This window comes from Saccopteryx bilineata, chromosome 10, assembly GCF_036850765.1.
Source record: "Saccopteryx bilineata isolate mSacBil1 chromosome 10, mSacBil1_pri_phased_curated, whole genome shotgun sequence".
NCBI classification, from domain to species: Eukaryota; Metazoa; Chordata; class Mammalia; order Chiroptera; family Emballonuridae; genus Saccopteryx; species Saccopteryx bilineata.
Genome location: NC_089499.1, coordinates 34,501,805 through 34,518,433, shown reverse-complemented (window position 1 = coordinate 34,518,433; position 16,629 = coordinate 34,501,805). Strand labels below are relative to the sequence as shown.

The window sequence follows — 16,629 nt, the reverse complement described above, 5'->3', positions numbered from 1 at the left end:
GTGACCCCACAATACACTTCCTCATGTTGCCAAAAAAATAATTTTGGTGGCTACTTCATAACTGCAATTTTGCTACAGTTATGATTCGGAATGTAAATACCTAATATGCATTATGTATTTTCCGATGGCTTTAGGTGACCCCTCTGGGGTCGCAACCCACAGGTTGAGAACTGCTGGTGTAAAGTCATGTAGCCATATATCCACATTACTGTTTGATGGGGATCTTATTTTTTGTTATTTTAATTTTTTTAGAGGGGGAGAGAACGGGAAAGAGAGAGAGAGAGAGAGAAGCATCAACTTATTGTTCCACTTCTGTTGTGCCAGTGATGTCTTCTCATATGTGCTCTTCTTGGGGCTCGAACTGTTTACCTTGAGGATCAAGCCTGTGCTCTTAGGGTTGAGCCCTGACCTGGGCTTGAATTGGCAACCCCAGACTTGAACCAGCAACCTCGGTGCTCCAGGGCAGTGGAGTGTGCCAGATGAGGAGTATGGGGTAGTTGTGCTTGTGCTGCCAGGGTGAGGGGATGGTTTTTTGTTTTTTGTTTTTGTGAGAGAAAGAGAGAGAGAGAGAGCAGAGAGAGAGGGACAGACAGACAAGAAGGGAGAGAGATGAGAAGCATCAATTCTTCGTTGTGGCACCTTAGTTATTCATTGACAGCTTTCTTATATGTGCCTTGACCAGGAGGCTACAGCAGAGCGAGTGACCCCTTGCTCAAGCCAGTGACCATGGGGTCTTGTCTATGATCCCATGCTCAAGCCAGCAACCCCACACTTAAGCTGGTGACCCCATACTCAAGCCGGTGACCTCGGGGTTTTGAACCTGGGTCCTCTGCATCCCAGTCCAACACTTTATCCACTGTTCCACTGCCTGGTCAGGCAAGGGGGCATTATTTTTTCTTTTTTTGGGGGGGGTATTTTTCTGAAGTGAGCAGGGAGGCAAAGAGACAGACTTCCTCTTATGCCCGACTGAGATCCATCTGGCATGCCCACCAGGAGGAGATGCTCTGCTCATCTGGGACGTTGCTCCATTGCGGCCAGAGCTATTCTGTGCCTCAGATGGAGGCCATAGAGCCATCCTCAGCGCCCGGGCCAACTTTGCTCTAGTGGAGCCTTGGCTGTGGGAGGGGAAGAGAGAGTTAGAGAGGAAGGAGAGAGAGAAGGGTGGAGAAGCAGATGGGCGCTTCTCCTGTGTGCCCTGGCCGGGAATCAAACCAGGTACTTCCACATGCTGAGTTGATGACGCTCTACCGCTGAGCCAACCGGCCAGGGCCAAGGGACCATCTTTTTAAAGTCAGTCAGTATAGGATCTGATGCTTATCATGAAGATGACTCTGAGTCATGGAAAAGATTTGGTATATTTAAAATATCAGTAAGGTAGAGGAATACATACTTTCTCTTATAAATGGCAAATGTTAAAAAATATGCTTCAGAGGAAGCCAATTGAGCTCATTTTCAAAGAACAAGTACACTGAATTAGTTGGCATATTTGGCTGCTGTGTCTTTGGGTATGGTACTCATCATGTTACATTGGCATGAGTTTGGGGCTGCATTTTCTTAACCGCAGAAGGAGTGAATTTGACTAGTCTTTAAGGCTTAATCCAAATGTAAAAGTAATTCTGTTAAGTCACTTTTCCTTATTTATAATACATTTCCCCAAAGTTCAATGTGAGGCTCTTACTTAGAATGTAAACAGAAAGTTCAAATAACTAGATATGTTTATAATATTTTGAATATTTAAATAATATATACTGTGAGGACCTAGGAAAGATTAAACCATACTCAGTATATTGCAAAAAATTATTTCCTTATGATGCTAGAAAACATAAGATAAATTTAAATCAGGTATGTCATTTCTAGTGTTTTCAGGATTTAACATCTCTTTTACACTACTTGAAAAGTTTAAACCACGATTCTCTTTTTGAACAGGTCCTAGAGATACATTTAAACCATGCATTTACTTGGGCTTGTGAAAATAAGTCTGTGAGTCAGAACTCTGATATGTAAAAGATTTCATGGGATCTGTGATTCTTTTCAGAATTGTGTGTAATTTTGTTTGCAAAAATTGTGTGTATACATTTTTCTCTGGAGAAAATCTCATTGCTTTCTTCAGATTCTCAGTGGCATCTCCTGCTCAAAAAGTTTAAGAATCCTTGAGTTGTGGGCAGGGATAGTACTCCTCTTTCTTAGTTAATGGGGAATGTTGATCAGGGTACACCTTCTCTTTATTTGTCTGGGCCACCCGTAATACTTTAGTATGGAATTTCTTGTTGTTCTTTAGAACAATAGTAGAGTCACATATTACTCAGGAGTTAGGTTGTGAGAGTAGTTTGAATGATAAAGATTGAGAAGAGTGAGAATTTCCTCGGAAATCCTTTAAATCATGCCCTTGTAGCTTTCCTCTGTTTTAATTTGCTGTTCTCAAATCTATTGTTTACTCCTTTTCTTCCCTTGGTATAGGTAACTCAGATGATTCACCGTGAGCCGGATAAACGGTTAGAGGCAGAAGATTACTTAAAGCAGCAGCGTGGCAATGCCTTTCCTGAGATATTTTATACTTTCCTTCAGCCCTACATGGCCCAGTTTGCCAAGGAAACATTTCTTTCTGCAGATGAGCGTATTCTGGTTATACGGAAGGATTTGGGCAATATTATTCACAATCTCTGTGGACACGATCTGCCAGAAAAAGCAGAAGGAGAGCCTAAGGAAAATGGGCTGGTTATCTTGGTGTCTGTTATAACCTCCTGTCTACAGACCCTTAAATACTGCGATTCCAAACTGGCTGCTTTGGAACTTATTCTCCATTTGGCTCCCCGCTTAAGTGTAGAAATTCTTTTGGATCGTATTACCCCATATCTGTTGCATTTTAGCAATGACTCTGTTCCTAGAGTGAGGGCTGAAGCCTTGAGGACGTTGACCAAAGTTCTAGCTCTTGTCAAAGAGGTTCCTCGCAATGATGTCAATATCTACCCAGAATACATTCTGCCGGGCATAGCCCACTTAGCCCAAGATGATGCTACTATTGTCAGACTAGCCTATGCTGGTAAGAAATTGTTGTCCATGTAAAAGTCACTCATGTTTTTGGAGGTAGTGACTATAATACCTCTTGTTTCCTGATTTCTTTGGGACTTCCAAGAATGGACTTGGGTCCTAGAACTATTTGTGTACATTTGAGTAATATTTATAGCTATCTTGTTCCTGGGACTAAACTATTGTGTGTACTCTCATTTTCAAAGTGATCAGAATTATTGAGTAAAAAGTCTATAATACAGAATCTTATAATTTCACTGAGAGTATTACATTTAATTTGAATTACATTTAATTTAATGTTTACAAGTATTTGCTTCTGAGTCAGTGTCTTTAGGCCTTTATAAAGTTTCTCTGAACGTATAAGCTTGTTTGAATGTCAATTTTTTAGATATTCAACGATTTGTTACCCAGCAAATTACCTGGCAAAATAACACTTTATTGTTGTTGAAAAAGATTTATTTTGCGGATAATTTGGGATTAAAAGAACCTAGCCTATGAGCTTACTGAACTCTATCGTCCTTTCAGTTACTACAGTGCATAGGGTGGGTGGCTTCCCTGTGTGAGCTGGGTGTGTCACGGAACACACCTGCATGTTCTACTTGTAACTCTCAGTTATAAAATCAAGTGATACAGATTCATGTTTTTAGCTCCCAAAATTAATTCTGAATGCTTATTTCTACATGCAGATGTCATTGAAACATTTATGTAATTCCATAATTTCTAAAATTTAATCTAATGGAACTCAGGGAGTCTTTTTTGAAGTATTATATATAATGTGTAGTGATGATATTGTCACTTTTTTGTAAGCTACTTGCTTAAGTTTCTTCTAAGATTTGCCTATCAGTATTTTCATGAAATGTGAAAATGGTCTTTGGAGGTTGATGGGTTTCTTTTTCTATGTGTGTATTTTTATATTTATCCATCTCCCTATTTACTTATGTATGGTTTCTGGTTTCCTTAACTGTATAGAGGCAAGCTTCAGAAAATCCAGGGTTTCTCTATGATAGATCTGAGTTTATTATTTGTAACAAAGCATATTTACAATTTACTTGGTAAATATAAATAATTGAGCCAGATAAAATTAAACAAACATTTTTAGGTTTTAAAAACAAGCTGTATCTTTAGAGTTTCTTGTTGGCCCAGGGTATCTTAGTCCGTTCTTGATTGTGTTAAATAGGTGAGGCTCTGATGTGTAGGTGCCATACGAACATACTGATGTTTAGTTACTAATAGTCGTAGCATAAAAATAATGTTCTTCTTTATTGGAAAACGCTCTACATCAGAACATTTATTGCTGAAGGTTGTTGGCAAGGGTTAGTTGCAAAAGATACATAGATTCTAAAATAAATTCTAGATTTTAAGATTGTAAGATCTATGTTTCTTTCACAACTAACCCTTGCAAGAACCCTGAGCAGTGATTGGTATGTTACCTTCGTTTTACCGGTAAGGAAACTGGGAATGAGATAATCTAAAGAACGTGACCCAAATGTACCTGGTCTAATTCTGTCTCAGTTCTCAGAGCTACTGGTTTAGACTTTGACTTTGAAACAATCTTGCTTTTCTTTGGTCTTCTGGGCCTTTAGATGAGAGTCCATGATAAGCCAGGGTCAGTGCTGGGACCTTACAGTGTCTCTTCGTGCATGATAAAGGTGCCTTTTATAATAGAGCCAGAAGTGTGTTTGAACTTGTATGATTAAGTTTTCATTAAACCATATGTCAGTAATTGTAAAAGTTTAAAATCAATTTGTAAATTTCTTTTACATTTTATTTTAACTCAGAGATGTTGGTACAGATTTATATCTTTTCTAAACTTTGAAGTACATTGTGGTTTACAGACTTAAACGGGGAAATAAGCATAGATCTACTTAGACTTTGGAGGTTCAGAAAGTAAGAGACTTTTCTTAATAAAGACATGTTTATTCAAGTGGGGTTATTCATCTAGAATTTTGACTTATCAGAGAATAGCCAAAAATTTTCCTATCATGAGGGTGAGCAGGTATTAATATCTTGCTTACTTAGAGGTAAATATTTGTTCTATTCAGAACAATTTTAAATGGGGAAAGGTAGAAGGAGTCACTGCTTTTGATAGACAGAATAATCTCAGATTTTGTGAGATGTATCTCAATTTTGGAGATGGGAAAAGTAAAGAAAAAGTGAGTCTTAGAATTAATAAAAGGGCCCTGGCCAGTTTGCTCAGTAGTAGAGCATCAGGTGTGTGGATGTCCCAAGGTTTGATTCCTGGTCAGGGCACACAGGAGAGGTGACCATCTGTTTCTTCCCACTCCCTCTTCTCCTTTCTCCCTCATCCTCCTTCCCTCCCTCCCTCCCCCCTCCCCCTCCCCTCCCCCTCCCTTCCCCCCCTCCCCTCCCCTCCCCTTCCCTCCCCTCCCCTCCTCTCTCCTGCCCTTAGCTCTGCAGCCATGGCTATATTGGTTAGAGTTCACTGGTTCTGAGATGGCTCCATGGAGCCTCCACCTCAAGCACTAAAAATAGCTCAGTTACCAGAGGCTCAAGATGGTCAGCTCATCGGCGTCAGACAGGGTTCCTGGGTGGATCCCAGTCAGGGTGCATGTGTTAGTCTGCCTCTCTGTCTCCCCTCCTCTCACCTGGAAAAGAAAAAAAAGAATCAATAAAATAAAGTAGTTAAAATTTATTATTAGTGCTGTTAACTGCTAAGAAGGAAAGGAGTGCAGTCTTTGGCTAAGCAGAGGAGGAGGAGGGAAAGGGGTAGAGACAGGAATAGATAAACATGGAAGGAAGAAGAATGTATAAGTAATAGAGTAGATAGAATTAATAGCAAATGTGACAGCAGAATTTAGACACTTTCACAGTGGTGGAAGTATCAGTTTCATGAGATTATCAGAAGGAGAAAGGAAAAAATACAACTTGCGGAAGTGTTGCAAACAGTCTCACTCTTGGGTTCCTTGAGAACTTCAGAGTATCACCTGTAAAGCAGCCCAGCAATGGTTGGTTCAGTTTGGTAATGGCTCTTTGAAGTTTGGTTCCTTAAGCACTTCAAAGTATCACTTGTAGAGCAACCCAGCATTGGTTGATTCAGTCTGGTAATAGCTCTCCACAGTAGATGTGACTCATTTATGTGTGAAGAAACTGGAGTTCAGACTGGTTCAGCAGCCAGCTAGTCTGCAGGGTAGAGCTGAGCCAGGATATGTGCGATTCCAAAGCCCAGCTTGATTGATTATTGTTTTTTTCTCATGTGAATATTTATTAGTCTAATATCAAGATACTGCTTAAAGGGTAAGACTCAGGAGATTTTTTTTTTTCTCTCAATAGATTTAGGTTATTTTTGTCTTTTTAAAAGATACTTAGGTTTTATTATTAAAGTTGGTAGTTTGGGGGTAGTTGTAGATTATGAAATTAGTTACTAAAATATAGTATCATTAGGTTAAGTGCTGAATTTAAAAGTTCTGCTTTTCCTCCTTGGTTTTACAGTTATTTTTATGTATAAAGAGGTAAGAAAAGCTGTAAGCATTATAGATATTTAAGAAGAGAATTAAAATTTTTCTTCCTTTTATAGAAAACATAGCTCTGCTGGCAGAAACAGCTTTGAGATTCCTGGAACTAGTACAGTTAAAAAATCTCAATATGGAAAATGATCCAAATAGTGAAGAAATAGATGAAGTTACTCATCCCAATGGAAACTACGACACAGGTAGTGTGATTTTCTGTTCCAGATTTCCTGTTACGTAGAATGAATTGCTAGTGTGAACAAATCATCATTTCTATTTTTCATGTAAGATGTAATAATACTGGATGTATAGATTGGAAGGGTCCTTGGTTTCTGATTCTTCTACTCTTGAACACTTATCTAGCCAGAGAATGATCAGCTTGTGGCCACAGATTCCAAGCTCAGTTGTTTTTCAGCCCGAATTGATTTGTGTCAACAGTAAAGCTAACTAAATTGTATCATTCTTATGATAAAAGAAAAAAATCATTGAAAATATTGTAGCTAAAGAATATAAACCTTTTCTCCTTATGTGAGTATATTCTGTGTATCGTCAACCATAAACTTGTGTTTTCTTCATAGTATCTGTGGTTTACATATTAAAGCCTACACATTTTACTGTAAAAGGACAAAGGTGATGGTGAATTCTTTGAGGTCAGAGTTCCTGTCTTAAGTTTCTTAACATCCATACCACTTTTAACAGGTTTGTAGTTAATATTTATTAAGTTAGAGAATTGAAAGTGGAATAATATGCTTAGGTCTGGTCTAAGATGTTTCTAGTTGACAAAAACTAAAGAAGTTTAGTTTTCAGATTTTTACGCTGTGGATAGCCGCAATGACTCTGTTGAAATGCGATCACTTTTAGGCACCATAATTATCTGGAGTTGAAGACAATGAAATAATTTTGAACTTACAGAAGGATAGATCAGAAAGGAAATACTTTTTCCATGAATTACTTAGAAAATAATACTGTTTCAACCTTCTATAACCATGTACTTGGATCTTTTTAAGATATTGAAATTAGGTGTTAAAATTTTGGGGACGTTAAAGTTTTTCTTAATGTGAACGTTGTAATTTTGTGTGTCAGACTTTCTTTTCCCTTAACGGTGGCTGCACCAGGAGTGGCCTCTGCCCTCATTCATTTAGCCAACAGATAATTGTTAAAGATAGCTTCATCAGGCAATTCTGTGCCTGCTCTAAGCACTAGGGATACAGTGATGAATAAGACAGAAAAGATCCCTGCTCTTGAGCTTACATTTGAGAAAGGGAAAGGCAGGTAACTAAGTAAATTAAAAGGGGAGGGTAGATAGATAAAGTCAGGGAAGGGAAGGTGGCAGTGACCAGATCATGAGAAGCCTTGACAGGACTTGCAGTGATTTCCTGGCTTTCTGAAATATGATAATCCAGCCTTTAAAAATACTTTCTAAAAGTATTGCCCTGCACCATTTGATTATATCCTGAACCAGTCTAGTGTTTTCAATTCTTGATTAAGTTGATCTTATTGGAGCAGTATGATCTCCCTCGGTGCTTTCCCACACTTTTCTTCTTAAACCTCATAAATAGAGCTATTTACTTAGTGAGATAGTAATAACCATGCTTGTGAAATCAACTTATTAGGATGTCTTTCAGTTTTATACTTCAGCTTCCCATCTATCCTTTAGACTAAACTTGGAATAATGGAAAAACTTAGTGATTATAGACTTTCTATAGTAGCCTCTGTAATCATTCCATTTCTCTGAGGAATAAGAAGGAAGACTGAGTATATATATTTATGGAAAAAAATTGAACCTATTTTTACTTTTTTTTTTTTTTTTTAGAGCTCCAAGCCTTGCATGAAATGGTCCAGCAGAAGGTTGTCACTTTGCTAAGTGACCCAGAAAATATCGTGAAACAAACCTTAATGGAAAATGGAATAACACGGCTGTGTGTCTTCTTTGGACGTCAGAAAGCCAATGATGTTTTATTGTCCCACATGATTACTTTCCTAAATGATAAGAATGATTGGCATCTGCGTGGAGCTTTTTTTGATAGTATAGTTGGTATGTTTTTTATTTTTGATTCATCTTTAAGATTTTGAATTATCTTTTCAAAGAAATACAATCTGAAAGGTGACAATACTACCTAATTATATTAATAATGAAATGAATTCTTAGTATTTCTGTCTGTCTTCATGCTGCTTTTGGATGTTAAGAATATCTTAGTTGATCAAGGGATTGGTTAATTTAACTGTTATAGATCCATATCAACTAATACCACATGGTCATTAAAAATTATGTTTTAAAAGAATAATGATCTGGGAAAGTATCATGAAATATTAAAGTGACTAAAGTAGACTGTATATCAACTTTATAGTTGTATAAAGGTAACAATAATAAATCATGTATTTATAAAAAAGTTTGGGATATATATGCTAAGGTGTAAATAGTGGTTAACTTTGGGACTGGGATTGTAGGTGATTGTTTCCATATTTGTCAAATTTTTTAGAGTAAACATACATTACTTTTGCAATGAGAAATAACAGTTAAAGTGTAATTATGATTGTAAATCAGTATAATCAGAAAATTTAGATTTGGTCAATTATGAAATAGTATATGTTAAAGCCATGTTGTTTTTACCCACTAACTGTCTTTATATTATTTTGGACATGACTATAACAGCTTGTCTGTCTGTTAACTCAGAAGGTTTAAAAACTCTTTTACACTTTGGAAGGCTTTGCTGGTACTCAAACTTTCTCATATTGTAGCAGGAAGTTGTAGGGTTTAGATTTTGTTTCCCAGTAATTTGGGAAAGCAACTGTGAAAAAGCTTGCTGTGGAATGGATTTTCCTAAAAATTAAGAGAAGGAAAGAAACTCGTGTGGCAGTGGTATTAATGCTCCTGCAAATGCTACCATACAATGTTTTGCAGAAAAGGGTACTTCCCGTTTTTCAATTGCCTGCTCTTCTTCCTTTGTTATTATTGAAGATTACTGTACCTCCTCTTTTCAGACATCTTTAGTTTGTTTTTTCATTTATCGATTCATCTCAGTTTTGCATCTGACTCCACCTTATTCAGTTTCTGAATACAGTAATACTTTGCTCCTCACATCTTTCTGTCCTCTTGCTCTCTTTTTTCAAATAGTTTATTTTTATTTTCTTGAGTAAAGATGGTCCTTAGAACTTTCTCATCTATTGGTCAGTTCATGTGTATTTTGAAACATGGCATTATATTACTTTTTTTCAATTAAAAACAATTTCCATTGATTTTTTGTTTGTTTATCAAAGTAATACATGCTTGTATAAAATTTGAAAAATCGAGAAACCAAGGAGAAAACACTCTCTAATCTTAACCTCTATGAAAGTTTTGGTGTTTCTTTTCTATAGGCTCTTTCCTTCTCTTTCCATCCCGTCTATCCCATTCTGTCATACATGCTGAGAGGCACTACTGTGTACTAGTTAAGAGTGGGCATTACAGTGCCACATTGTTGAGTTTAAGTTGTGACTCTTTCACTTACTAGTTGTGGTTTTTAGAGAAATCATTTACTCTTTTTTTAAAAAAGATTTTTATTTGTTGATTTTAAAGAGAGGAGAGAGAAGAAAGGAGGGGGGAGGAACAGGAAGCATCAGCTTGTAATAATTGCGTATCGTATGTGCCTTGACCAGGCAAGCCTGGGTTTCAGATGGGCGATCTCAGCATTTCAGGTTGATGCTTCATCCACTGTGCCCCCACAGGTCAGCCTCATTTACACTTTTGTGTCTTAGTTTCCCTGCCTGTTAAATGGAAACAATAACAATACCTATCTATTGGTTGTTCACTGGTTGTTTTGAAGATGAGATGAATTAACATGTACATAAGCCTGATAATGCCTGGTACATAAGTGCTATGCATATGTTATATTACTTCTTTTTATTTTGTTACTTTATTGTTTTTTTCTTTTCTTTTAAATTTTTTATTAATTTTTAATGGGGTGACATTGATCAATCAGGGTACATAAGTTCAGAGAAAACATCTCCAGGTTATTTTGACATTTGATTATGTTGCATACCCATCACCCAAAGTCAAATTATCTTCTGTCACCTTCTATTTGGTTTTCTTTGTACCCCCCCCATAACTACTACACTCTTGTCCATGTCCCTGAGTCTCATTTTTATGTCCCACCTATGTATGGAATCATATAGTTCTTAGTTTTTTCTGATTTACTTATTTCACTCAGTATAATGTTATCAAGGTCTATCCATGTTGTTGTAAATGATCTGATGTCATCATTTCTTATGGCTGAGTAGTATTCCATAGTAAATATGTACCACATCTTCTTTATCCAATCATCTATTGAAGGGCTTTTTGGTTGTTTCCATGTCTTGGCCACTGTGAACAATGCTGCAGTGAACATGGGGCTGCATGTGTTTTTATGTACCAATGTTTTTGAGTTTGGGGGTATATACCCAGTAGAGGGATTGCTGGGTCATATGGTAGTTCTATTTTTAATTTTTTGAGGAACCAACGTACTTTCTTCCATAATGGTTGTACTACTTTACATTCCCATCAACAATGGATGAGGGTTTCTTTTTCTCCACAGCCTCTCCAACACTTATTGTTACCTGTCTTGTTGATAATAGCTAACCTAACAAGTGTGAGGTGGTATCTCATTGTAGTTTTGATTTGCATTTCTCTAATAGCTAATGAAGATGAGCATCTTTTCATATATCTTCTTAAACCTTTTTCTAGTAATGTATGTCATAAGCATTTTGGTTCAAAATTGTTTGAACCATAATTTAATATATCAAAGTATTTCATTATATAGTTTAACCAAAATTTATTTAACTCTTCTGTTGTATATTTAAAATTTTCCTATCCTATATTATACAGGTAGTCTTGCATATACATTTTGTTTCTGATTATTTTTTCAGTCTAGAATCTGGTATTTAAACTAAGGGTTAAAGAAGAATATATTTTTAAAATTCTTGACACATTTTATATGCTTTTAAAAAAGGTTATATTTTCCACTTTCATCAGCATTGTTTGATAGTACTCCACACTTACAGTATAGAATAGGTTTCAGTTAATCTTTGCCAGTTGGTAGGGTAAAATGATAACTTATTTCAATATAGTATATTTCTTTGCTTATTAGTGAAGATGAAAAACTTGTGTGAGTTTTGTTAACACTTAAAACAAAGTTAATCTTCCTCCTTTGGTATATCCATCATCTTGTCTTCTGTGTCTATGTGTCTGTTTCTATTTTTTTTCTATTATTTTTATTTTTTATTCTTTGTTTTGTTTTGTTTTTAGATTCCACCTATAAAAGAAATGATGGTATTTGTCAACTTTGTCATGTTGATTACTTATATTTCTTACTGTGAATTTTTATTTCGGCCAATTTTTTTTTTGGGGGGGTGGTACTATGCTTGTTGATATCTTTAAGCTTTTTATATATCTACATTAAGGACATTAAATAACTTTTTATCATTTGCATGGCAAAATTTTTTCTCTATTTGATTATTACTTTTTATGTTCTAAGTAATTTTTATATAGTCACTTTATTTGATCTTTGCCTTGTGATTTTTTTTAACTTTTGTGCTTACAGTTTTTCTTGTTCCAGAATTAGGTTAATATTCTGGGTATATGTCTTCTGTTTCTTTTTTAAATGTTTTATTATTCACACCACACTTAACTGTTTAATTGATCTTTATTTTGAGCTGTGGATGTGAAATCTAAATTTTTCTCAGAAATATAAGTAAGTTTTCTAACACTATTAAACATTGTATTTTTTTCCACATTGATTTGCAAAGTTTCTGTTATCTGTTGTATGTTTATGTTTTTTAGGTTCAATTTTCCTACTGGTGATGCTCTTTCCATCTGGGGCCACTGTTCCGTTGTTTGGTAACCGAGCTATTTTAGTGCCTGAGGTAAGGCCATGGAGCCATCCTCAGTGCCCAGGGCCAACTTGCTTGAACCATTTGAGCAATGGCTGCAGGAGGAGAACAGAGAGAGAAAAAGAGAGAGAGAGAGAAGGAGGGAGGAGTGGAGAAGCAGATGGTCACTTTTCCTGTGTGCCCTGACCAGAAATCGAACCCAGGACTACCAGGGACAGTGGTCTACTGCTGAGCCAACTGGCCAGGGCTGTACTCTCTATTCCAGGGGTCCCCAAACTTTTTACACAGGGGCCAGTTCACTGTCCCTCAGACCATTGGAGGTCCGCCACATACAGTGCTCCTCTCACTGACCACCAATGAAAGAGGTGCCCCTTCTAGCAGTGCAGCGAGGGCTGGATAAATGGCCTCAGGGGGCCGCAGTTTGGGGATGCCTGCTCTATTCATATAGCTATATAATATTTTAATTATTATATCTTCATAACTAGTTTTAGTATTATTTAGATAAGTTCCTCAGTTCTCACTCTTATTTTCCAAAATATTTTGAGCTGTCTTAGCTATTATACATTTCAGTTTGTGAAGTTTCTAAATATAATCCACTGGAATTTTAGATAGTATTTTTACTTCTATTACAGAAAAAGAATTTCTATATTATAGGAAAAAATATGTTTTTAGAAATTACTTAAAATTCTAAATTCATAAAGTAATGTATGAAAAGCGATAGTTGCACTTTCTAGAGGCATCTGTTCTGGTTTGTGGTTTTGGTTTGACATCCTCAGATGATCATTGCCATACCTCTCAATAATACTTTCATATTACTGTTTTATAATAATCAACTTTAGATTTTATTTCTTTACTTTTTTCTATACCAGATCCCTCTTCCCCCCCATTTTTGAAATACAGATCACTATTTTTAGTGCTTTAGTTTGTTACTCTTATAACTTTAAATAATTAGACCTATTTCTTATTGATTGCCTTCTGATTTGCACTACAAGAATATCGTCCCCCTTTCTTTCTCTCTACCTTTCCTTTTTTTTTTTTTGGTTGATAATTCAGGTACCAATTGCGTTGTCGTAGTTGGCAATATTAACATTATGCTCTGTAATCATAATAGTCTTTTGTGCTTTGTATACAGATTATAAAATTGCAAAACAAAATTTACGATTATGAATGTGTAATTTATTGACTGTAGAGCCAAGTAGTGTATTATTTATATTTGATTCACCACAATTCTAATGCTATGACTTCTTTATCCTTTATGAGAATGTTTATAGCGTCAGAGTCAATGGATTCGCCTTTCTCTCCTCTGTCAATTACTAAATACATTGCATATTTTAATTTATCTTATATGTATTCCATGACTTTCTTGACAAATTTGTTTGTCGTAGAGTTTCATATTCCTTTGTTTTCCTTTTATAGAGGGAAGTAATATACCTTCTTCACTTTATCTATAACATCTAGCCTCTTTCTTACCTATTTTATTTATTATTTGTAATTCCACTTTTTCTTCTTAATATTTAAAGATTTTATTGGCTTTTAGCTCTAATTTTGGCTGATTTCTAGATCTTTGCTAGGTATTATCCTTTTTCCCCCTTGAATTTTTGGGTTATAGCTACCATTTTGTACATTCTACATTTTCTTTATTTTGCTGGAGTATATCTTCAAGTAACTTTCTTAGAGTTGGTAGCATGGGAGGCAAACCTATACAGTTCTTGCCTGTCTCAAAATGATTTATTTTTGTTCTATTATTTTATTGACAGTTTGGGTATATTTGTTTCATAACCTTGAAGGTCTTGCTCTGTTGTATTCTAGCTCCATTGTTTCTGAAGATAATGTGATGCTAGTCATTCTTCTTCATTTTTAGGGGACTTAGATATTTCTTTCGGTAAGTTCCTAGGATTTTTTTCCCCTTGGTGTTTCAGAATTTCTTGATGATTTCCTTTGGTGTGGGTCTTCTCATTTATTGTGTTGGGTATGAAGTGTGATGTCTCCCCGATTATTGTTTAATATACTTGATTTTTGAATAATTTTATTGTTGTACTTAATGGCATTTGTACTTTCAGGTAAAAATATGTAATTATGTAACACTGCTTCTCTTTTTCAGGTGTTGCTGCCTATGTTGGCTGGCAGAGCTCCTCAATTCTTAAACCCCTGCTGCAACAAGGTCTTAGTGATGCTGAGGAATTTGTTATTGTGAAAGCTCTTAACGCCCTTACCTGTATGTGCCAGTTAGGGCTGCTACAAAAACCACATGTCTATGAATTCGCTAGTGATATTGGTAAGTTTCTCTTTCTCAATATTAGGATGGGAAATTAGGATGTGGCCAGAGAAATAACGATTGATAGAGCATTGCAAAACTTCTAGGCAATAGAGAGTCAGGTTTTCCACATTATTGTTCCCATATAATGCATGTGTTTGTGTGCACACACTTGTGCATGCTAATGCATGCGTATATGTGAGAGACAGGCAGGCAGCCAGGCGAACAGGATCATTTAGATCTCCAGCCCAGATTGGGAAATAGCTCTTAATTTTTATTTGTAGTTAAGTCTTTGTGGTCTTTGAAAAATGAAGATTTTGCTTTTGTTTGTTTTTGATACAATATAGAGAAAGTCTCACTGCTTTGAAGAGTCAATTTAATTTTTTGGACACTGGAGCACTAGTCAAGTTGAACTGGATGTAAAGGATTGTCTGTGATTTGCGTCATTGTGCTCATTGCCAGTTAAGAACTCTTAGTGTTGAAGTTACTGCTGTTAGTAATTTTATTAGCCAGTGAAAGGAATTAATCCTTTGACCTTTATAGCAATCACCAATTTACCTCAACTTAAAATTCAGAAGAAACGCCGACAAGTCAGTACAACACATTGTAAAATAAAGAATATTTGGAACTTTTAGTCTTCTTACCACTGTACTTTAAGAAGGTTAGCAAACTAAGATTACAAGTAGGCCTTGTCCAGAGAGAACATGAAATTTTAGAATATTGACTTCTAGACAAAATACTTAATTACTACTAAAGACTTTGCCAAGGAAAATTAATAGAAAATTATAATTCATTGATAGTTGTTTTTTTTTGAGGCACGCCTCAGAAAAAAGACAAAGGAGTTATTATTTATTTTGATTGTTGGGAAGCTAGATAGTAGCTAGTAGAGATGTTTGAAATTTCTGGAAATTTATAAAGCATAAATGTAGCTTTCTGAAATTTATTATGGAAAATTTAAGTATATGCAAGGTTTCTTATTTTTTACCCTTATATATATAATCATTCTTTTAGTATATATCTTTAATTTGATTTGAATGTTTTGGTGATTAAAAATAATTGAAAATTTAATAGAAAATTGTTGAGTTTTGGCAGTACAATCGTGATAAAATTGCCATTTCATTGATATGTTTTTGATTTTTCATATGAGCTAAAGTGTTGAACCTTGAGGGATTCATTATCTATTCTTTCCCATTTTAAAAAACTAATAATAGAACCAAAAATTATTAATATATAATAAAGCAAAAGATGTTAGAATTGATTTTGAATTTCTCTGTAGTGTAAGGCAGATACAGAAAGCACCCATTTTCATAATAATATTAATGGGAAAGTGTATTGTGTAACATGCACATCTTGCTACCTGGAATGTTTTCCTGCTTGTTCTTAGTTTCTGAGTTCTCGTATCAGTGCTTGCTTTTTTTTCCTGTAAGAGTGGCGTTACTTCCCAAAGATCGACTTTTTCTTGCTTTTGACTTTGGTTCTCTTTATTTTAATTAATACCTTCTAGGTACTCATAATACAGTCCAATTTCACATAATACATTCTGTTGACTAATTATTTGGAAATTACTTTTGATATTTAATGTTGCTTATAATTGGCATTTTATTTATCTGAGAAATGGATGATTTTTAAGCAAAAGTCATCATAAAGACAGTTCTTTACCCTTTCTCTTAAATTTTGTGGAGGTTTTTCTGGGCCCTGCTGTTTCTAGTCATTGATCACAGGATGAACACATGAAGTACTCAGGTAGCTTTAATTTAGCACCAAAATAAATTACTGTCTCTAGGTATAGAATAAATTCAGTGTGGTGCAACTTCTGGGCTGGGGAACTCCCTCAGAACTGGAACTGAATTTAGGTCCAGCATGGGGAAAAAGAAGAAACCTTGCTGAGAAAAATTAAGTAGACAATCATTTGTTGTCATTTTAAACTGTTTAAAAAAACCAGTTTTTAGTAACTTAGAAACACCTAAATGATAAACTGTACACATCTCTCTGTTAGCATAGTTAGTAGTGTTCGGTAGTGATTCTTAAAGGGCTGGT

General features: G+C 35.5%; 1 protein-coding gene across 2 annotated transcripts in view; it reads left to right on the top strand.

Moving 5' to 3' along the window:
- The window catches only part of PIK3R4 (phosphoinositide-3-kinase regulatory subunit 4), a 72,624-nt gene that overhangs the window by 14,389 nt on the left and 41,606 nt on the right, over positions 1-16,629 (top strand). For both annotated transcript variants that reach the window (XM_066244899.1, XM_066244898.1), the window contains exons 4-7: positions 2,458-3,040; positions 6,563-6,697; positions 8,308-8,529; positions 14,440-14,613. In XM_066244899.1, the coding sequence (XP_066100996.1) occupies positions 2,458-3,040; positions 6,563-6,697; positions 8,308-8,529; positions 14,440-14,613 (1,114 nt within the window). The remainder of the gene's footprint in view (positions 1-2,457; positions 3,041-6,562; positions 6,698-8,307; positions 8,530-14,439; positions 14,614-16,629) is intronic.